The sequence below is a fragment of the Colletotrichum orchidophilum genome (assembly GCF_001831195.1).
Source record: "Colletotrichum orchidophilum strain IMI 309357 chromosome Unknown Scaffold_2.1, whole genome shotgun sequence".
Lineage (NCBI taxonomy): Eukaryota > Fungi > Ascomycota > Sordariomycetes > Glomerellales > Glomerellaceae > Colletotrichum > Colletotrichum orchidophilum.
In genome coordinates, this window is record NW_019172958.1 from 691,507 (window position 1) to 712,690 (window position 21,184).

The window sequence follows — 21,184 nt, forward strand, 5'->3', positions numbered from 1 at the left end:
TCCGTACCTTAATCTCTCCGTATGCACCGCGACGGCTAACTGTACGTACCCCAACATGTCAGGACCTACCTAATCTACCTACCGTACCTACCGTACCGTGCCTACCTTGGACACAGACTGGACGCTCTCTCTAAGGTACTGTCTCTGTTCCCTGTCCCTCTTCTCTTCCTTCTCTGCCTCTCTGTCTCTTTTTCCCCCCCCCCCCCTCCCCCCCCCCTCCCTCCTTCCTCCCCGTCCCAGCGCCGCCGCCCTTCCTTCTACTTTCGTTCTTTTCTCCCTCCCTCCCTTCCCTTCCTCCTCCCCCTCCCTTCTCTTTTTCTCCCCCCCCCCCCCCCCCCCCCCCCCCCCCCCGTCGCACTCTTGTCCAGCTTGGTGCTTGTCCCTCCTTTCGCACGTTCTGAACCGCCGCCCTACGCAGTCCTACCTCGCTGTTCCTTACTCTGTACGGAGTACCATCCCCTCCTTTCCACCTGAGCGACAGGCCTATTTCTCTGTCCCCCCATGTCCCCCCAAGAGAATTGCCCCCGGTCTTCATTCCACCCACACGGAACCATCATACACGCACATTCACACACCAGACACACGCTCACTCTCTCATACTCTTCTTCTCTCAACTCCGCTCTGCTTTCTTAATCGTATCCTTTCTCTTTTCTTTGCTCCTTGACACCGGCAGTCAGAATATTCTGCCAGGCATCAGCATCGCGCCCCGCCAGAAAATAACCCTGGAAGAACGGGCTCACGCTTCTCCATACCCACGCACCGAACCCAGCATAACCCCCCGACTATCTGACTGGATCTGGAACCTCGCCGCTCCTAGGCTCGATTTTAATTTGATCACCGCCGTCCACACATTTGCGGCCGCGCCTGCCAAAGCTAAAACAGCGCCCTTGTTTGTCGTGCCGCCCTATCAGCTGTGCTAAAAGCAATATCCATCGGCCTGCCCCCCGACGAAGCTTTCGCTCGAAACACCACAAAAAACCAACACCACATTCTCGAAGTCTGCCATCTTGGGTTCTCTGAGACCGACTCAATCACTTCGCAGCCTCTTGTGCTTTCACCCCAATCACTGTCTCGAGGCGTTCGCTGGACGACATACCAATTGTGCCCGCACACACACTCACTCACCCACTCACCCACCACTTTTACCGACCCAGTTTCCGTTGCGGTCCCCCCAAAAACTGCCACCCCCCCTCCATCTCCGCCTCGCATCCACGTCTTGACAAACTGCCCTTTCTTTCTGGAGTCGCAACGGTCTTGTAACAATAACTGCATCCTTGGACCATTCGGCAGACCGACCTACTTTCACGCTGGATTCTCAGAGTTGCTCTACCAATCGCCAACCTCGCAGCTGCACTGCACCTTCGCCGTCCACCTACCTACCGATCCACCAGCGTCGGCCGTCGTAACCTCTTCGCTGGCGTCGTCGAGACCCCGTCTGTTCAAGGGGCTCTCTTAGGCGAACTGCCTGCTTCGCGCAACCATCACCTCAGGTCATCGTCAATATGTCCGTCATGCTTCAAACACCCTCTCGAGCTTCCACCGCCTCCTCCTCCTCCTTCCAACCCCTTTCTCGCCAAAACACAATGTCTTCCTACGATGGGTCGCGGTCCGCCCGCCAGTCCAAGCGGTATTCCATGTCCGCGCTGTACATGTCCATGTCAGCGAACGAGACTGATCTAGAAATTGAGGATGACTTGGCCAAAGGTAGGCGCTACAATACCTGCAGTATTCTGCCAAACCCCCGTACTGACGTTGAATTCTACAGCCCAGAAGATTCTCAGAGAGCTCAAGTCCAAGATTTCGTCGCAATCCAAGAAGAACTTTGTCCTCGAAAAAGACGTGCGGTATCTCGATTCGCGAATCGCCCTCCTTATCCAGAATCGAATGGCTCTAGAAGAACAGAACGAGGTCGCGAGCCACCTGGAAGACGCGACCGATATGCAAGAGGGCGCCTTCCCTAACGACGACAAGACGCAGAAGTATGGCAACCTGATGTTCTTGTTGCAATCCGAGCCGAGGCACATTGCACACTTGTGCCGACTGGTGTCAATGTCGGAGATCGACTCTCTGCTGCAGACGGTCATGTTCACCATCTACGGAAACCAGTACGAGAGCCGCGAAGAACATCTTCTTTTGACCATGTTCCAGGTTTGTGGCCCGCGGCCGTCGCGCGAAATTGCAAGCTGACTTGGCTGAATAGTCTGTTCTCACATACCAATTCGACAACACCCCCGAATACTCTTCACTCCTGCGCGCAAACACGCCCGTCTCACGAATGATGACCACGTACACGCGGAGAGGACCAGGACAGAGCTTCCTCAAGTCAGTACTCGCTGATAGAATCAACAGTCTGATTGAGCTGAAGGACCTTGACCTGGAGATCAACCCTCTCAAGGTTTACGAACGCATGATTGAGCAGATTGAAGAGGACACCGGCAGTCTGCCTGCATCGCTGCCCAAGGGCGTTACTGCTGAGCAGGCTGCGGAGAACCCCCAAGTGCAGGCCATCATTGAGCCGCGTCTGACGATGCTCACCGAGATTGCTAATGGCTTCTTGACGACCATCATTGACGGACTCGACGAAGCGCCGTACGGCATTCGGTGGATTTGCAAACAGATTCGCAGCTTGACGAAGCGCAAGTACCCCGATGCCAACGACCAGGTTATCTGCACCCTCATTGGCGGGTTCTTCTTTTTGCGCTTCATCAACCCGGCAATCGTGACACCCAAGTCATACATGCTCATCGACGGTCAGCCGGCTGACCGCCCGAGAAGAACGCTGACTTTGATTGCAAAGATGCTGCAGAATCTTGCTAATAAGCCCTCATACGCCAAAGAGCCGTACATGGCCAAGCTGCAGCCTTTTATCTACCAGAACAAGGAGCGCATCAACAAATTCATGCTTGACTTGTGTGAAGTCGGCGACTTCTACGAGAGCTTGGAAATGGACAACTATGTCGCACTCTCGAAGAAGGACTTGGAACTATCTATTACGTTGAACGAAATCTATGCTATGCATGGCCTGATTGAGAAGCACAACGGAGAGCTCTGCAAGGATGACAACTCACACCTGGGCATCATCATGTCAGAGCTAGGATGCGCACCCGCGCAGGTTCCTCGCAAGGAGAACCGCGCTATCAACCTCCCTCTCTTCAGCCGATGGGAAACGGCGATCGACGATTTGACAGCGGCGCTCGACATCACGCAAGAGGAAGTGTACTTTATGGAAGCCAAGTCCGTCTTTGTGCAAATCATGCGATCGATCCCATCCAACAGCAGCGTCGCACGAAGACCTCTGCGACTCGAGAGGATCGCCGACGCAGCAGCAACGAGTCGAAACGACGCCGTGATGGTCCGCAAGGGTATCAGGGCGATGGAGTTGCTGTCACAGCTGCAGGAATTGAAAGTCATCGATAAGAGCGATCAATTCGGCCTGCTGCGTGACGAAGTCGAGCAGGAGCTGCAACATCTCGGCTCACTCAAGGACGGTGTCATTCAGGAGACTGGCAAGTTGGAAGAGGTTTACAAGACCATTCGCGACCATAACAACTACCTCGTTAATCAACTGGAAACGTACAAGAGCTACCTCCATAACGTGCGATCGCAAAGCGAGGGAACGAAGCGGAAGCAGCAGAAGCAACAGGTTCTCGGGCCTTACAAATTCACTCACCAACAACTGGAGAAGGAGGGGGTCATTCAAAAAAGCAACGTTCCGGACAACCGGAGGGCTAACATTTACTTCAACTTTACCAGCCCTCTGCCGGGTACATTTGTTATCTCTCTCCACTACAAGGGTACGTTTCTCGATTACTACGCACCGAAGGTTTACTGACTTTGGCACAGGACGCAACCGTGGTCTCCTTGAGCTGGATCTCAAGCTTGACGATCTGCTTGAGATGCAGAAGGATGGCCAGGACGACCTGGATCTGGAATACGTTCAGTTCAACGTCACCAAGGTTCTCACTTTGTTGAACAAGCGATTCGCGAGAAAGAAGGGATGGTAAACGCCAGTACTTGTTCTCTCAACTCTCGACTGTACAACTTTTCGTCCCAGAGATACCCTCGACTGGCTTTTCATGAAATTAGGCGTTCTCGGCATCTCTTTGAAACCTGATACCACGACGTTCTCGTCTTCATCGTCGCACCGCCCTCTACTTCCGCTCTCGCGTTCGCATGCATCAATGCGTTATCCGCTCTCCCAAATCCAATCTGATGAACACCTCCTCGCCACGGCCGCCTTTAATTCACTTCTCGACCATCTCGTTTATCCATACGCATACCGGCGTCATTATACCTGTTTCTTTCGCATTCGCCTAGATCTTGTTTGCATGCCCGAGACTTTGAGCAGCTTTCTCTGGACTGGGTCACGTATGAGATTACCACCGTGGATATGGGAACTTGGTTTTTTCTTCGGGCCTTGCGCGCCACGTCATATCGGCGAATCGGCGGTACGGCTTGGAGTCTTCCTTTTTTTCCCCCTCTTGATACACCTGCTACGTCGTTTTTAATTATCTTGTGCGGCCGGCGCCAGGAAGTTCATGGTTTACGCTGTCTTTGCACTTTGCATGTCTTTTGGTACTTACTATTTGGTCCACGTCCTGATGCGCAATGACAGCGCAAGTTGTATTCGGCTGGTCCGGCGACTTTGAATTTATGTCCTGTCCCTTGTACTTCATGTTTTAAATGAAACGGTAGAGAAGATGAACGAGAAGAAATGAACGAAGGTGGATGATTCTCTCAATTTGACTTTTCGTGATGATGTATCGCGTGCTTGACTCGTTGTGAAGACTTGTAGATGATGGGTGACGATATCATACGAGGAAGAATTGACTTCCACAAGAAGGTTTGAAAGGGGGTCCATGAGGGGTTTACTTTGAACGATGATTTTATCGCCGGAGGGGCGGTTCGTTATGCCCGTTTCGAATGGTTCCTGATTCCCTCCCGACAACGAGCTCAGTTCACTTTTGAGTTATTTTTTGTTTCTGTGGAAGAATGGCGCGTTCACAGGCACCAGTTGTAAAGTTGCGCTCTGCAGGGCTTCCGATTCAGCCATACTTCATCCGATGACTGCGGTTGAGGTTGAGGGGCGTAGGTAGTGGTTAGAGATGGGATGGGGGTGGTGAGTAACAGCTCAGGAAGGGGGATGGCGTGAGTCTGCCTGCCACGTTGTCTGCGGCGTCGCTCTTGTGTTCGTGTTTCAAGTGTGGTGGTATAGATGGCATGCTATAGGTACGGTAGTATGTTTATATTACCGAGTGTGTGTGTGAGAGGGAGACAGGCCTGGCCTGTAGGGGAAGAGGGGGCAGGCAGCCCAGTTACTTTGGCGTTGATGTGTGGGTGTTGATGCTGCATATGGTTTGCTGGGGCGTTTGTAGGTGTCGTGGTGTTTTGCTGGTTTGACGCGAAAAAGATGAGGTGCAGTTACGGGAGGGGTAGGGGTAAATGTTCCAACAGGGGATGGGAAGGGGGGGGGGGGGGGGATTGAATGTGACGATGCTCTTGATTGGGTTTGGTTGGCGTGTTACAGCCTTGTGGAGAGTGGGCAATGGTGTTCGGGTGCTGCGGCGGTTTGGGAGGCGAGTTGAGATGAGGCTGAGGTGAGCTGGTGAGCTGGTGAGTTATTGGCTTTGAATTGATAAGTTTCTTTCGAAGAAGACTGCGGATGGGCGGTTGGGCCGTGGTGGTGTGATGAGACTTGGGAGGTTTATTGTGTTTGTACACAAGCGCGCTTAAGCTCGGTGGCGGTGTTGCGTCGTGGTCTTCAGGAGGAGAGTGTAAGTCGTGGGCTTTGGTGGATGAGATTGAGTTGGCGAGTGCGGGGGCTGGACTATGGATTGAGGGAGAGTTTCATATTTCTGGGCAAAGACGATAAGACTTGACGGAGAGCATCATGTCTACTGATGAGGTTTTTAAAAGTCATTACTTTGCGGTGTGGTGTTCCTCTGGATGAAGCTGGGCGGAGAGATGAAATGCTGGGGGGCGGGGGGCTCAAGAATGTAGTACAGTAACGAAAGAGTTTGAGATCTGTTCAGAAGTAAAGAGGAACGCATGAATTAAACACCCAAGGATGAACACCCGCTCTGGTTATGAGAATTTGACATGAATGTATTAATCTAATGCCACTACTTGTCACAATTCGACGCTGGCATGGGAAAGAGAAGTCGACGACGGATGTCGAAGACACTGCGGCGCTCCTGAGGTATCTCAAGCCGGCAGTGGTTGATTACAGGGATGTCAAAACGTTGCTAATTGTGAGTGTGTACTGGGCTTCTGTCATGTGGCTGTTTCTGCACGCGCTTGTAGGGAAACCAGACTTGAAGAAGGAGATGAGCGATGACCGTGAACGAGTTGCTCACTGACACCGAGTTTTGAAAGCCAGTTTTGAACGTGAGATGGATGGTTGCCTCGTCGATGGCGCCTCAACAGGCCAAGTTCCATGCAACCACATCGACTACGCTTTGCCAATATGCCACATTGGGATGATTGAAGTGAGGAAGATCAAGATACCTGCCTTGAAGGATTCGGATCTCCGATGGGGTTCGGGAACTTATTTTTGGATGGTGCATCCTCTCAACCAAGACCAGCATCACTCCATGATCGATGAAAAGCCGTGCATCAATATCGAATCCACAGACGGAGTGCGGAATGAGAAGTAGCTCTTTAAATCCCAGACGATCGAATGCGTCTAGAGGATTTTCCCAAGTCGCTGGAATCTTTTACAGAAGCGAGCAATATTGCTTCCTGTTGCTCACCCTACATAATGAATCGGAAGACATGGCTGGATTTGGAGACGTTTCCCTTCGCCTCCGTGGCTTTCAGAGTGAAGCAGAGCTTGGAATAAAGGGGCACCTCTGCAACCATGCTGGAGCGTCTTCCCAAGATGCAGACTGTTATCATTTTGTACTTGAGCGCCCTTATTCTAGATTCAGGTTGGACTATTGGATGCCTTTGCTTGTATCTTGATGACGTTGAACCCCCCTGCATTTCACGTGGACCCGTTGTTGTGTATGCCCATTTGCCATCCCCAGCTGCGTTTGGAAGATCTCGAGCGATAAGAGAGCATACAAAGTCGTAACGATGGCCACCTTTTTCTGGAAACAGGCAGTTTTCTTCCGTCTGCTCCCATGATGAAGCGATCTAGGACTGCGTTGGCGCCAGACAACTCAACTCTCCCGGCCCGTGACCTGCTTTGCAAGAAGGCTGCATAGATTGGCCGTGGGACTTCCTAGTTGAGATGAGTTATGAATGCAATTCAAAAAGGGGGGGGGGGGGGGACGCCATGTCTCCAAGGCCGTTAACAGAGCTTGGGGTGGGTTAAAATTGCAGTGCTTTTGGCCACCAAAGTGCTCCAATCAGCATGTACATTGACCCCATTCTCTCACCTGGGATGACGTGAGAATAGCCTTCAGATCTCGATATATTCCGGAAGAGATAAAAGAGCTACGTGAACCGTGTTGTCTGGTTATGAAGAATGTTTTTGTAGATCGCAAGTAATGTAACGAGGTGGCAGGCCTTATTATTCTGGTCTACTCAGTATGCTCTCTCCTGAATGGGTATATTTGGGAACTCTGTGACAGGATGATGTCCAATGTCGAGAATGCGGTGCTTGAGAAGGGCGTAATTAGGAGAAACTATAACTTTAAACGGCACCGCGGAGATACCGCGGATGGAATTGCTTTGACCGGCTTACTGTTCTACAGGCCCGAACGATAACACTCACCGCGAAAAAGTCTTCTGAATAGTATTGCTGAAAGTAGACGAGGGAGAAGGGAGGACGGCCCTTCCTGGGCTTCTGCCGAGGCAAGCCTCAAGCGAAGAACTCAATGGAGGGTGGATAGTCGGTGCTCTGCGTCTCTTCCCACTGATTTCCCAGAGCGAGTCTTTGCTCCGAAGCAGGAGGCCTCCGTATGAGTCTTGTGAATGACAGAGAAGTCGTCGGTGATTACTTCAACCCCTTCGACGCTTTACTTGCGCCTTCCTCTCGTTTGGTGTTGAAACACTCAGTCCGTGACACGACAGACCAACAGAGCTCGTCCGCCTTCATCGCTATGGAAAAATCCCTTCGAGTGGACTATATAGCTACGGTGAGACATCTGATGATTGTTGGCCCTATACCAGGACCAGTCGCGATATTGACGCTTGCATTGTGGCCCCTGACCGAGACCAAGCTTGTATATGATTTGGGGCTGCTTAGATGGCATGGTCTTCGAAGTACGGTGCGATGGCACACCTGCGCCTACTCCTATCCCCCACAAGGGCCAAATACTCCGTGTTGCATATCCATATATAACACACTTACAGCATCAAGGGTGTGATGGAACATCTAGAGTGTTTATAAAAACGATTGGAAGAATGAAGGCCAATGGTTCTGCATTGTCAAACATGGCGTGTCGACGGAGGACGCGGCGGAATTGAGCCGACAGGCCGGTTCGTGATGGGATGGGATGGATGGATGTGATCCGGCGCACACCCCAGCTACGCTATGCTTGACCGTTATTTTGGCAGTGAATCACTCAACTGCCACTTAGAGCTCACCACCCGCATACCCGTTGGATTTGATGGCTTTCAGTAAACACTGGTAGCCGTGTTTGCATGTGTAGACTAGTTCTCCTAGCTAGGATGATAAGAGAACAGTAGCCGTCGGCGCGATTCAACCCAGATATCGGTGATCATTTGGGAACCCCTTCATGTTGGGCAACACGCATCGGCCTGCTCGGTCGTACGAAGGGGAGCAAGCGTTGCATTTGGGGGGGGGATGATGGTGTTGTCGATGGATGGATGGTAGGATTTGTTTCCAAACACAGGCCGAATGGTTCAGGGATGTTGCATCGGGTCTATCGGCTGCAAGAAATCGTTGATCCCGTAGACCGCACTTGCCATGCTCGATTATGATAAAAGGTTCCCGTGGACGAATTTTCGAAATTGACAATACCTATCCACCCTTTGTACCCAGTTCCCGTCGCTCATTGGACCTCACCGACAAAACTGGGCTCGGTGAGGAAAGTAAGCTTGTTTCGGGAACGTCAACTGTCACTTATAACCCCTGGCCGCTTCCATGCGGGCCAGCCCGCATGCCCCCATCCCCAAACGGCGCGGTCGCTTGCCCATTTATCAATGAAAAAGGAGCCAGCGGGACAAGTTGTTTGACGGATGATTCACTGGAGGCGAATAAAGTTCGACTATCAGTGATCCCCTTCTCTTCTCTCGAAAGCTCCCATAAGAGGCCCCCTCGAGGGTAGGTGGCATTGACTTAATCTCGCAATGCTCCACACCAAGGAACCCAGCAAGCAGAGTCGACCCTCATCATAAACAAAGACGCACATGCCAACGAAAAGTAGGGGGAACTGAGGGGGTAGTTATTTTAGCCTAAGTGCCGGCCAGGTGACATCCATTGAATCTTAAAAGAAAAAAAGAGAAAAGACCGAAAAAAGAATCAAATCTCGATAAGCCGACCCCTTTGAATACCGCCCAGCTCAAATCTCGAGGTCACTATACCATCGACATGGCTGCGCATACTGAGAGCGCACAGCTGGCCAGTCGGCTCGATGGACTGGTCATGGTCATCCCGGACCTGCGCCGAATGGTTAGTCACTGGCCGTCTGGGAAGAATGTTCATGCAGCGGTGGTTGAGATGTTGATCAACGACCTCCTCGAGCGAAGGTGAGTTGCTCCAGGCCCTGAAAGATGTTTCGATATGCTTACCATACAGTGATGCGTCTCCAAAAGATATGGCCAACGTCCTGGAAGCCAACCCGGCTCTCCTAGCCTCATGGTGAGATGACCAAATTAACCACATGACCAGCACTTGCTGATGACTGGTGTGACAGCCTCTGGCCGAGCGCAACAAGAGAAAGACTTGGCACCTTGACGCTGATGGTGCTCTGGCAAGGCAGACTCGATGACCACATTGAGAGCCTAGAGTACAAGAGCGCGGAAAAGGCCAAGGATTTCCGGAACAAAGCCAAAGACTACATTGCGCAGTATCTCCAGCTTTCGGAGGGGCCCAAGGAGGCGTCGACGAACGTCGTCATTGCAGGTTTCCAACCGGTCGCCAGAGTCATTTGCCAGCAGTATAACCAAGGTAAGTTATTGTTCTTGGGCGCCTGGATATGAGCAGCGAACCAGGACTTATGTTCATCTGGCGATGATAGATCAGCGTAGGAGACTGAGGGTCAGTTTGTTTGAGTACATCGACTCGACCGTGCAGGAGATGCGGTATATCCAGAACGGACAAGCGCCGACGACCTTGTCGTATGAAAAGCTTCGCAAGAAGACGGGGGGCGCTGGCCCTCTGTGCGCCCTGGCAGAGTAAGAATCGAGCCTCTCACTCCAAGGCGCAGGAGTTTTGCTGACGGAAGTAGGTTCGCTTCTGGATTGCAGTGGCCGTCGCACGTCGTCCACACGCAGCCGTATAAGATGATATTGGAGTCGGTTAGCATTATCATTGGCCTGTTCGTTTTGCCCTTCCTAACCCGCTCAATGGAGACCTGCCGAAGCTGACGGGTATTGACAACAGAACGAATGACTTGCTCTCGTTGAACAAGGAACTAGTGAGCATACTCGCGTAAAGTATGATACTAGGTGAGCCAGAAACTAATACTCGAGCAGCAAAAAGGTCGGACACTCAACGCGGTACCGGTGCGTTACTGGAACGGCAAGGGCGGCAGTGACCTGGGGAGTGCCGTCAGAGAAGTCGTGGAGGAAATCGACAAGGCTGTCAAGCAACTCGACGTCTGCGAGCGGAGATTGGTCAATCAGAGCCAGACGGACGCTGACGCGATTCGGGGGGTGACTGCGACGCTCAAGACGATTTGCACTGGCAATCTGACCTGGAGGTTTGTAGTCTCGAATTGCCCCTTCTCTTAGTCTTGCTGAGTATTGTTGACACGGGATACATAGTCTTGAGTCGAAGCGGTACAACGTAGGCCCTCCAGATGCCGATGGAAGTCTGAGGCAGGAGTTGAGGGCTCCCAGTGTATGAGAAAGAGCGCAACGGAAGAACAGAGGCAGTAATGGATGGTAATGGATGGTCATGAGAGGTAGAGTAAGAGCTGGGTGGCAACGCCGCGGGTTGAACGCCCGTAATGATGAATGATACCCCAATCGATCAAATGACAAACGACCGACGCGTGTGGTACGGATTTCAAAACACTCGGTAAGCAAGCACAAAAAGAAAGTAGAGGTTGCTAAGATGCAGACGATATTGGTGCCGTGCATGACAACCTGGAAGTTTGCGTTGCAGCGCGCGGCCGGACGCTTGGCTGGCAGTCACTGCAGTCTCGGGAACAAGTCTGCATTCGTACCAACGCGACCGCGTTAGGAGGACCTTTGGATTGATTGTCTCACAGGGGGGGAAAGGGCCGGACGTAGGGGGAACGTTTGCCATTGGACGTTGGTCTGATGTCATGGCAATTTGCAAGCTCAGCCAAGCAAATGTCTCAATTGGGATTGGGGGAGTGGGTGCAGCCCCTCTCAAGCTTTCAGCTCCAGCGTCTGGGGAAAAGACCAAGCTCCCCCAAGCTCTTCTCCCCAAGGGAACAGAAGCTCTGTCAATTCAACACAAACACACATTATCCAACCTCGATCCCTCTCTCGAAATTTATCAGACTTCCACAATCACCTCGCACCGCAGTAAAATTGCTTCAACCCACGGAACCGCACATACACATACACACACAGACACAATGGCCTTCCGCTTCGCCGCAAGGAGACTCTCCCTCGCCCGCCCCGCCGTGCCGGCGCGGGCCTTCCACTCAACGCCCGCCGCCTTCGTCAAGGTCGGCGACGCCGTGCCCGAGGTCGATCTCGTCGAGAGCTCGCCCGGCAACAAGGTCAACTTGGCCGAGGAGTTCAGCAAGGTCACCAACGGCCTCATTATTGGTGTGCCAGCCGCCTTCTCCCCCGCGTGCTCCGCGAGCCACATCCCTTCGTACATCAACCACCCGAAGCTCAAGGAGGCGGGCTCCGTCTTTGTCGTCTCCGTCAACGACCCCTTTGTGTACGTTTACTCCAGTCTCGAGGCACACAGCCCCCTGAGGCACCGCGTGGGAAAGAAAAGCATGTGATGCTGACCAACGAGTAGCATGAAGGCTTGGGGTGACCAATTGGACCCTGCAGCCCAGACTGGAGTATGTCGGGGAATTCCCATCTCCTCCCCTGCGTCACGGCCATGATGGAGTGCTAACGTTGCGAAAGATCCGATTCCTGGGAGACCCGTCCGGCGAGTTCACCAGAGCGTTTGACGTCGACTTTGACAGCAAGGCCATCTTTGGCAACGACCGCAGCAAGCGTTATACCCTCGTTATCGAGAACGGCAAGGTCAAGGAGGCCCACGTCGAACCCGATAACATTGGCACCGCAGGTTAGATTTAAGAACATGAAAACATTCTTGAGGGCTAGCTAACAGTTCGAACAGTTTCCCTGGCCGACAAGGTCCTGGGTTGAGTTGCCATATTGCCGGAGCCATGAAGCACGGGTTATAGGAAAGGAAGCTTGGGTAACACTTGGCTTAGGTGCATGCGAGTTGAAAAAAGATGCAATAAGAACTGCGAATACCAGCTTGAATTCAAGGACAAATCCAGAAATCGTGCCTCCAATCCCCTGACTGGCAGCCACTAGAAGAAACGATGTCTCTGACTTGACTCGGGGACCCACAGCGAACTCGCACATCACTATCTTGCATGTTTGCAAAGCTATCAAGTCAAAGTTGACAATGACTATCATATTTGTCAGGCCCGCCCGCAGTTCCGGTGCGAGGGAAACAAAAGTTGTCCGATCCGGGCATGTGTGGACACCCCGACGACCGGCGATATCGGAGGCTCTTGGTGCCGGGCCGCTCCCGCCTGACAAATGCAGGGGCAAACAATAGAATCCATGTCGGTAAGGTACCTTACCACCTAAGGTAAGGCACGACTGCTATCGATAAGAACAGATGACTAAGGCAAGGCACCTAGGGTAGCGAAGAGCGGTTCCGTCAGGTTCCGCACTGCTTATTGAGCGACGAGCGACAAACAGCGATTGTCTCGAAGGCAAACCGTGGCGCTCAGGGCAGCTTTGTGAGTCGCCCAGCGTCATGCCATGCATGAAGCCCAAGCCCACGACATCCTCCCACTGCTCATCGCCTAACTCCGGCCCGGAGCAAGGACCGCAAGGCCCAACGAGTCACCTGCCCGCCGTCGGAGACGGTCACTGGCCAGCACAATTGCAATGACACTGGCACGGGGCTGCATCTGGCCCCAGGAGTTTGAGGACTGGCCTCCTTCCCGGTGGTATTGGAGAGCGTAAGGAGAGGTGCTTTGCCGCGTCGTGTGCCTGAAGCCGTCTTCTTCATCAGTGCCTGATCGCTTTCTCTGGGCTGTAGATGTAAAGATAGCGCTGGAAGCGCAAAATAGAAGCATCTGCAACCCTGTGACCTACGGTAGTTCCCCCCGCTCCTCCTTACTACATACACCTTTACTTACCGAAGGTAAGGTACTCTCGCCTTACTCATCTTGCTCATCTTGTGACTTGATTTTGCCATCGTCTTCCCCGGTTGCGTGTTGCAAGGCCAAGACCACGGGGAAGGCACATTGGAACGTAGCGTCGATAGTGCTGGTGCTGAACTCAGACTGTCCAGTGACACTCGAGGTGCAAGACTGAGCCGGCAGTGAGAGCGTGAGAATGAGTTTGTGATAGTGAGAGTGCCTTGGGCCTGCCCCGGCCTAAGGTATGTACGGTGCAGCCCGCGCCAGCGCAGTGGGGGGATTGGTTCCCCCGCCCAGTCGAGATACTTTGATTTTGCCGGCACCGCACACCGGTAATCAAGTCACTCGACATCACGCACTCGTCCAACCAACACGTCTCGGTTATGTCATTGTATCCAACACCCGCTGGATCACCTTGGGAAGTCACTGCCCAGTGCCTGGTTCTGACTACCTATCTGCGACTGCCAAACCGTCCGACTCCCTCCCGCCCGCCATTCACCCATCCATCCCACCCACATCCCACACGCTGACTTGCTCAGTCACTCGCCTTTCCCGCAACGCATTCTAATCCCACTTTCACATCCACATATCCACGCCCACGCCCACGCCCACCACCCATAGACCACCACCACCTTTGCACTCTACGGCATTCTACGCCGCAGGCAACCAGGCCAGGTCCTTTTTTTGCCGCCTACCACTCTCACTGGTCCTGATCCGCCCGACCTCGAATACCCTTCCTCCGATACCTCAGCCAGCACCTAAAACCTCCCCGGTTCTTCCCAGTCTTTGTACTCGTTTGTTGCCTCAGCGTTGAATCATCGCAACCTGCAACTTGTCTACCCTTCCACCTGTAACGTGACTCCCACACCGCGACCGGCGCCCACCAGGCACGCAGACACCCAACCCTCGTTGGATGTGATCTTCGCTCTTCATCTTCCGTGTCTCACGTAACCATTTGACCCAACCCGTTTCCGCCCCCTCGGAAACGCTTCCCTCGCCTCCCTCTGCAGTCGGCACCATTCCTCCCACTACGCGGAAGAGAAAGGCCGCTGAGGCGACGATATCCTCCAATACCCAAGACACCGCGACAAAGAAGAGGATCGCCTCGGCTGCCAAACAAGACGCTCCCCCAACTCCCGTCACCACCGTGAGCAACGGCATGGATTCTGAGGAGGACTTCATGTCGGCTCCCTCGAGCGAGGACGAGATCATGCAGGATGACAGCGGCGAGGACATGTCTGGCCCGGATGGTATGTCTGCACCCCCTCCCCCTCCCCCTAACCCACCTCGGGACTCCACAGCCCCGAAGCCACCGGCTGACGACTATGCTTCCTCTTTAGATTTCGACGAAGATGACTTCGAAGACGAGCCCGACGCGGACCTAGGCATGATCAAGGACTCCGATAGCAAGAAGAAGGTGGCCTATGACATCTCATTCAAGGTCTATGAGCCAAAGGACATTCAACGTCAGCAGGATGACATGATCGACGAGGTCAACATGATTCTCAATATCCGCAAGGAGGACGTCGCGATATTGTTGCGGCACTTCAGGTGGAACAAAGAACGTTTGATTGAGGATTACATGGACGCTCCCAACAAGGTCTTGGAGGCTGCTGGCCTTGGCTCGAATGTGGCTGGCCCGCCCAAGCTTGAAGCTATCCCGGGCTTCGTGTGCGATATTTGTTGCGAGGACGATGAGGGTCTCCAGACCTTCTCTCTCAAGTGCGGTCACCGATATTGCCACGACTGCTATCGCCATTACCTCACCCAAAAGATCCGCGAAGAAGGCGAGGCTGCTCGCATTCAGTGTCCGGCCGAGGGCTGCGGCCGCATTATCGATTCAAAGTCCTTGGATTTGCTCGTTGCATCCGACCTCAACTCCCGATATCACGAGCTTCTGAACCGGACGTATGTGGAGGACAAGGAAACTCTGAAGTGGTGCCCTGCTCCTGATTGTCCCAACGCCGTCGAGTGCGCCATTAAGAAGAAGGACTTGGATAGGATTGTCCCCACAGTTGCTTGCGGTTGCGGCCATCGCTTCTGCTTTGGTTGCATTCTGACTGATCATCAGCCCGCCCCCTGCGAGCTCGTCAAGAGATGGCTCAAGAAGTGTGCAGATGATTCGGAGACTGCCAACTGGATATCAGCCAATACCAAGGAGTGCCCCAAGTGCAACTCGACAATCGAGAAGAACGGCGGCTGCAACCACATGACATGCCGAAAGTGCAAGCACGAGTTCTGCTGGATGTGCATGGGCTTGTGGTCGGAGCACGGTACGAGCTGGTACAACTGTAATCGCTTCGAGGAGAAAAGTGGTACAGACGCTCGCGATGCGCAGGCTAAATCTCGCATATCGCTGGAGCGTTACCTGCATTACTACAACCGCTACGCCAACCACGAACAGTCCGCTAAGCTCGACAAGGACATTTACCACAAGACGGAGAAGAAGATGGTGCAACTTCAGACAGCCTCAGGCATGTCTTGGATTGAGGTTCAATACCTGAACCAGGCCTCACAAACGTTGCAAACCTGCCGGCAGACTCTTAAGTGGACTTACGCCTTCGCATTTTATTTGGCACGCAACAACTTGACCGAAATTTTCGAAGATAACCAGAAGGATCTCGAGATGGCTGTCGAGGCCTTGTCAGAGATGTTTGAGAAGCCTGTCAATGAGCTCTGTGACAGGAAGTTAAAAGTGGACATCATGGACAAGACGTCATACTGCAAGAAGCGACGGATTATCTTGCTTGAAGACACTGCAGACAACCTCGCCAATGGTACGTTAGCAATGTGAACCGGATCGATTAGAGGCTGACCCAACCAGGACGCTGGACCTTTAACGTGGATCTTCACGGTCCCTCACCAGCCGGTGCCACGAGCAGTCGTCGTTAGGAGAACATGGATGACGCGGGCCTGGTAGAGCGCGATTTCGATGAAGATAGCGAAAGCGGACGCAGCTTCACTAGCAGCGACTACATTAAACAATTTGGTTTCCTATCAGCGTCATGACCGATGGCGCCGAGAGTACGTGAGTCGGGAGACTCGTGAATTGCATTCTGGGCTTGGCATAGCTCACAGAAGCCCGGATTCAGATGAGAGAGTCACGCGGAAGATTCCTGTTGGGGGAGGTTGAGGCGGAAACTTGGAAGAAGGCATTAGACCCAGAAACGGAAACAACATTGGAGGTTTGGCAATTGCCTCATGGTCATCACTTCAGTGTTCCAAATTTGATAGAGGTGATTTTTTTTTTTTTTAAAGGAGGCAAGGGAGGACTGCTTCGCATCATGAGCATTGTGTATGGTATAGGTTTCAGGTTACACGCCCAGTGAGTGTCCCAGGCACGGCGGGCTAGGGTTCATGCATCGCGCCTCTTTTTTCTTTGGGCAAAACCATGCATTTTTTGGTCCCGGTCGTGTCAATAACCCGTGCATTGTGAAATCTGTGGTTAAACCTACAGCTGAGTTGAGATACGATACCAAGCAACGTGAGTTCTCGGTCAAGATCAGGACGACTAACTCGGAGACGTGTTTTACAGCAGGTAGTCAAGAATCCAAGGCTTTGAGAGACTGGATTTAACTTTTTTTTTTCTTCTCCCTCTCCTTTAGGTTTTTTTTTGGGTTGAAAAGGTTTGAGCCGGCCCGTCTGTTTTTATGGACCGGGCTGCCTTCCCTACCACCCTAAAAGGTGCCGTACCAGTGATGCAGGGGCAAAAAAGTGTTGAAGATCAGGAACGGAAGCAAAGCTTGTTGGGTGGAAGATCTGGAATTCATAGCTTTGCACATTGATTCTGCAATTTGATCACAAGGCAGTTGCCAAAATTTGTCAAAAAAACCCATGCATACGGCTGGCTAGCAGGGCAAATGTTTCATTTAGAATTAGAAAAAAGGTTCTTCCGGCCATGATATATTCCCATCATTACTACTAAAAACTCCGTAGCCTCCTGTGATTACAAACAATACATACAAGAAACCCCGGCTTACCATCACTCTCGACTTTTGGCATGCTTCTCATGTTCTGTGGGCCCTGGAAACCCTGTCTCATGCCAAATAATGATACAAGCTGTATGCTCTTCTGTCCTCATACGCCCCATAGGTCCATGATGACCTTGTCTTCGTTGTCACTCGTGACAATTGTATACCGTCGTCCACTCTTGAAATGGCATACTTCTCTGTGAATGAAGAGGAAATGACGTGACGAGGTGCTTAGGGGTAGACAGCCGTTTCTTGCCCATGGGTGGACAAGGTCTTATATCTCACACCTCTTGCGCCTCAATGATGCGTGTCTCTTAACGCCTGCTTCCAAAGTGGATAAAACAAAATAATGACACAACGTATTGGGTATCGCATCGACATGTGCTTGTTGGTAATTGTTTCAGTTGTATACAAACCGAGAAAGGTTCAGGGCCTTGGGCTGAGACTCTCCGTCCTTCTCGCCAAGGCCCGGGGCAAAGACATCTTCGTCATTATCGCCGTCACTATCGGGGATGATTTGGTCTTCGCTCCCGCACGGCGCGTTCAGAGCCTCCACCTCGGCCAAATCGACCTTGGGCAGAGGCACAAATGACGGGTTGATGGGGAACGACTTGAGCAGCCGGCTCTTCCGGGGACTGCGCTTGGGGCTCCGCTGTATGGTGCTCTTAGTAGGAGACAGGGGCCGGCGGGCAGGCGGGTTCTTGCGCTGAAGGGCACGGGCACCCATCCGCTGCAGCGGGGTGAGAAGCGGAGTGTTCTTGGACGGACCAGCTGCGATTGAGCTGGCTGAAAAGTTGATTGATGATGCTGCAGTCGAGGGAGCAGCGGTCGAGGGTGTAAAGGTTGAAGAGTGCGGAGAGGCGATGGTGCTCGGCGTGTCGGGCTGGCTTGATGCGGCAGGGCTCGGCTGAGAACTGAAGGCGAAGCGCTGTAGAGACGCACGTCTCAAATTCTTTTCTGGAAGCGACGAGGCAGGCTTGGTCGGCTCGGTCTCATCTACTTCAGACAGATCAGTCTGCGGCGTGGCTGATCTCTCTTCGTCCTTGCTGAACTGGCTGTCCGTGCCGGTGGTCGCTTCCGTGCCTGTATCTGTGCTCTGGCTTTCTTCATAGACCGCGATTGACTTGGGCTTCGGGGCATGCCATCCGTCGATATCCGGAAGATTGAGTAGTGCCTCGTCGATTGAGTCATCAGAGAACAGGAAGCTGTCCTTATTCTTATTGTTATTTGAGCTTCCATCCCTGGAGAAGAACTTGCTCTTTTGGGATTCCTCAGTTTTCGTTTCGGTGACGTCCGTGTCTGCACAGAGACGGACCTTCTTGGGAGGCCGTTGGGAACCGCCTCTCATCAGTGCATCAATGTCGTCCAGGGTGTTTTTCGCATCACCAACGGTGACACGGCGGCTCCCGTCAGAGCTGCTAGGGGCATGATGTTCCGGTAAGTCCTGAATGGGCTCGGTTCGTCGTCTCAACAGGCGAGGGGAGGTATTGGAACGGGCGGTTCTTGTGGGGCGAGAGCTGGCGGTTGGCTGTGATGATGAAGTGCCATGGACATATGGCCTGGGGAGAGGAAAGACCCTGGGGACAAGTCCGTTGTGAGTAAGAGCGGCGACTCTTGCTGGGTCGACAGAGAAACAGTTGCGGTCCATTTCACCCATCGGAATACGCTGGTGGCCTTTAAAGTACGAATCAATCGGCTTGGTCGGTTGTCGCGTGCGGGTCGACGATGCAGAGGCAGCCGCAAGAGCTTCGGCAGACTGAGAGTGTCTTCTTTTCGCATCTGTCTTGGAGCCAGGCATGGGCGCAGGGATGATGATCTCCTTAGTAATAGGGTTGACATCTCCGAGTGCGATGGCCGTGGCCATCGCCGGGTCGACGTAGCCACCAATGAAAGGCATATCCTCCACACCCTTGCCTTCCTCAGGCTCCGCCAAACATACCAACTTCTTCATCGTTGGGCAGTAGACTCTTTGGTGGATAAAGGTCAGCTCCGCCTGGGCAAAACGAGACATGTAATTCTCTGAAACGCGGTGCTTCCCCTCAAACTGGATCATCCGGACCAATCGATCGATAGTCTTGTACTTGCGAATCATCCGGTAAGCTGTCTTTAGACCCATGTTGTTGATGCCCTCAAGATAATCGCAACCACTCAGAATAGCCATGCGGCGAAAGTCTGCATCCGTCCATCCTGTGAGGGAAACCTCCCGAACCGCACAGAAATCTCTCCGGTTGATCTCGATGCAATTGCCGTACTGGTCGAGTTTCGTCAGGAGCCGCTTGCAACCAAACACCAAGAGATCCGAGTCCTCCGATAGAATGCCGTTGATCAAGCCTTGGCGTTCGAGGTAGACGAGCTGCGCATCGGCCTCGTACGGTGCAACGACGTACGAGATGTTCATCTTTTTCAATTCGTCAATGAGATTGCGAGCCATCTCGGGTGTGACATCAATGGCCTTTTGAAACTCGAGGGCTGCTTGCGACGACTTTCCGGCTCTGAGAAGCTCCATGGCAGACTTCTTGCTCTCTTCACGGCGTTTGGCGCGGGATCCCTCGGTGGCGGCCTTGCTGGGAAGGAAGTCGCCATCAAAGACCAAGTACGGGGTGACGCCGAAATGCTTGAGCATTCTTACCCGGTGCATGGCGAAGTCGACATATCTGATGCAGTGTTAGACATTCAAATCAACGGATGCATAGCTTGCATAGCTGGGAAGCGCCAGGCGGAGCTCATGCTTAGTTAGGGCCACTCACTTGCGGGTGGGGTTGCCCTTAGCCAAGTCAACGGCGCAGGCAATGGCTCCTCTGTGAAGCCATCCGTAGGCGTCAACGCCGAGCGTCTCACCGGCGAACTTCTTCAACTCGGTTGGCCTGTGGATGGACTTGAGCAGCGGAAGAAGGCCTAAGGGGGGTTGGTGAGCAAGGAAGTCCACCAGACCCGAAGCAAGGGAGAGAAAAGGTACCTGAGACGCCCATGGTTGATCTCACGAACGGTTCGCAGGTCCTTTGAAGTCGGCAAGTCTGGAGATCCCGAGATCTTGCTAGGTCTCTTTCCGATCCGATTCACAGGCCAGAAGCCGGGGTCGACAAGGGGAAATCAATGCTCAGTCCATTCGTCGGGAGAGAATGACGCGTAGTGAAGACGTTCGCGTAAGGATCGGAAGTCGGAGCGCCAAGTCAGGTGATCCGGAGGCAAATGTAAACAAAGCAAGCGCTAGGTTGACGATTCTGGAAAGGCGACTTGCACACGCGACGCAGGGTTGGAAATTGAGAGAAGGGGGAAAGTGAGGTTGACAGAAATTCACCACGATGCTGAGGTCGGAGGAGCGAAGGTGTGCAGGTGGAGTGAATCACGGCTTCCTGCACGGGAAAGGGACGGTGGAATCGCCGGGGGGGGACCTGGTCCTGCTATATTGGAACGCGGGTGGACATACCGCACCGCGTCAGGCTCATATCGCGACTCTCTCTTTCTCTGTCTTTTTTTTTCCTCCGCAAGGACCAGGCCGAGCATCTCCTCAAAGGAGTTTAGCGTGTAAAGCCTACCGCACCCAGAGCAACGTCACTCGGTCCGGATCTGGTTGAAGACCATTGGACCCTTCTTCGGTTTAGTGGGGGCGTTCTCTTTTCATTCTCAGTCCCATGCCTGTGCAAACGCACTGCAAAGTCGGATGGGATTTTCATCAGGTGGGGCACAGACCGTCTTTCACAGACCGGCGCCATCGCAAATCTCAATCTGCGTCTCGTTCAGCCTTGGGCA

The 21,184-nt window shown here is 53.0% G+C and overlaps 4 protein-coding genes across 4 annotated transcripts; 3 read left to right on the top strand and 1 right to left on the bottom strand.

Annotated features, from left to right (window-relative positions):
• Positions 1 to 1,502: 1,502 nt before the first annotated feature.
• CORC01_00350 (GTPase-activator protein for Ras-like GTPase) lies at positions 1,503 to 4,004 on the top strand (the record flags this gene model as incomplete). The annotated part of the gene is made up of 4 exons (XM_022612008.1): positions 1,503 to 1,704; positions 1,766 to 2,148; positions 2,201 to 3,794; positions 3,844 to 4,004. 4 exons carry the CDS (start codon positions 1,503 to 1,505, stop codon positions 4,002 to 4,004), a joined length of 2,340 nt encoding a protein of 779 aa, XP_022481633.1.
• A 5,498-nt stretch (positions 4,005 to 9,502) lies between these two features.
• Positions 9,503 to 10,981, top strand: CORC01_00351 (uncharacterized protein; the record flags this gene model as incomplete). The annotated part of the gene is made up of 8 exons (XM_022612009.1): positions 9,503 to 9,660; positions 9,710 to 9,772; positions 9,828 to 10,081; positions 10,152 to 10,308; positions 10,362 to 10,451; positions 10,517 to 10,550; positions 10,609 to 10,835; positions 10,900 to 10,981. The coding sequence occupies 8 exons, from the start codon at positions 9,503 to 9,505 to the stop codon at positions 10,979 to 10,981; spliced, it is 1,065 nt and encodes a 354-aa protein (XP_022481634.1).
• A 703-nt stretch (positions 10,982 to 11,684) lies between these two features.
• Positions 11,685 to 16,355, top strand: CORC01_00352 (IBR domain-containing protein; the record flags this gene model as incomplete). The annotated part of the gene is made up of 6 exons (XM_022612010.1): positions 11,685 to 11,998; positions 12,083 to 12,128; positions 12,196 to 12,361; positions 12,416 to 12,439; positions 14,474 to 16,240; positions 16,288 to 16,355. The coding sequence occupies 6 exons, from the start codon at positions 11,685 to 11,687 to the stop codon at positions 16,353 to 16,355; spliced, it is 2,385 nt and encodes a 794-aa protein (XP_022481635.1).
• A 1,479-nt stretch (positions 16,356 to 17,834) lies between these two features.
• CORC01_00353 (uncharacterized protein) lies at positions 17,835 to 20,403 on the bottom strand (the record flags this gene model as incomplete). Its single annotated transcript, XM_022612011.1, has 3 exons — positions 17,835 to 20,088; positions 20,182 to 20,329; positions 20,391 to 20,403. 3 exons carry the CDS (start codon positions 20,401 to 20,403, stop codon positions 17,835 to 17,837), a joined length of 2,415 nt encoding a protein of 804 aa, XP_022481636.1.
• Between the last annotated feature and the right edge of the window lie 781 nt (positions 20,404 to 21,184).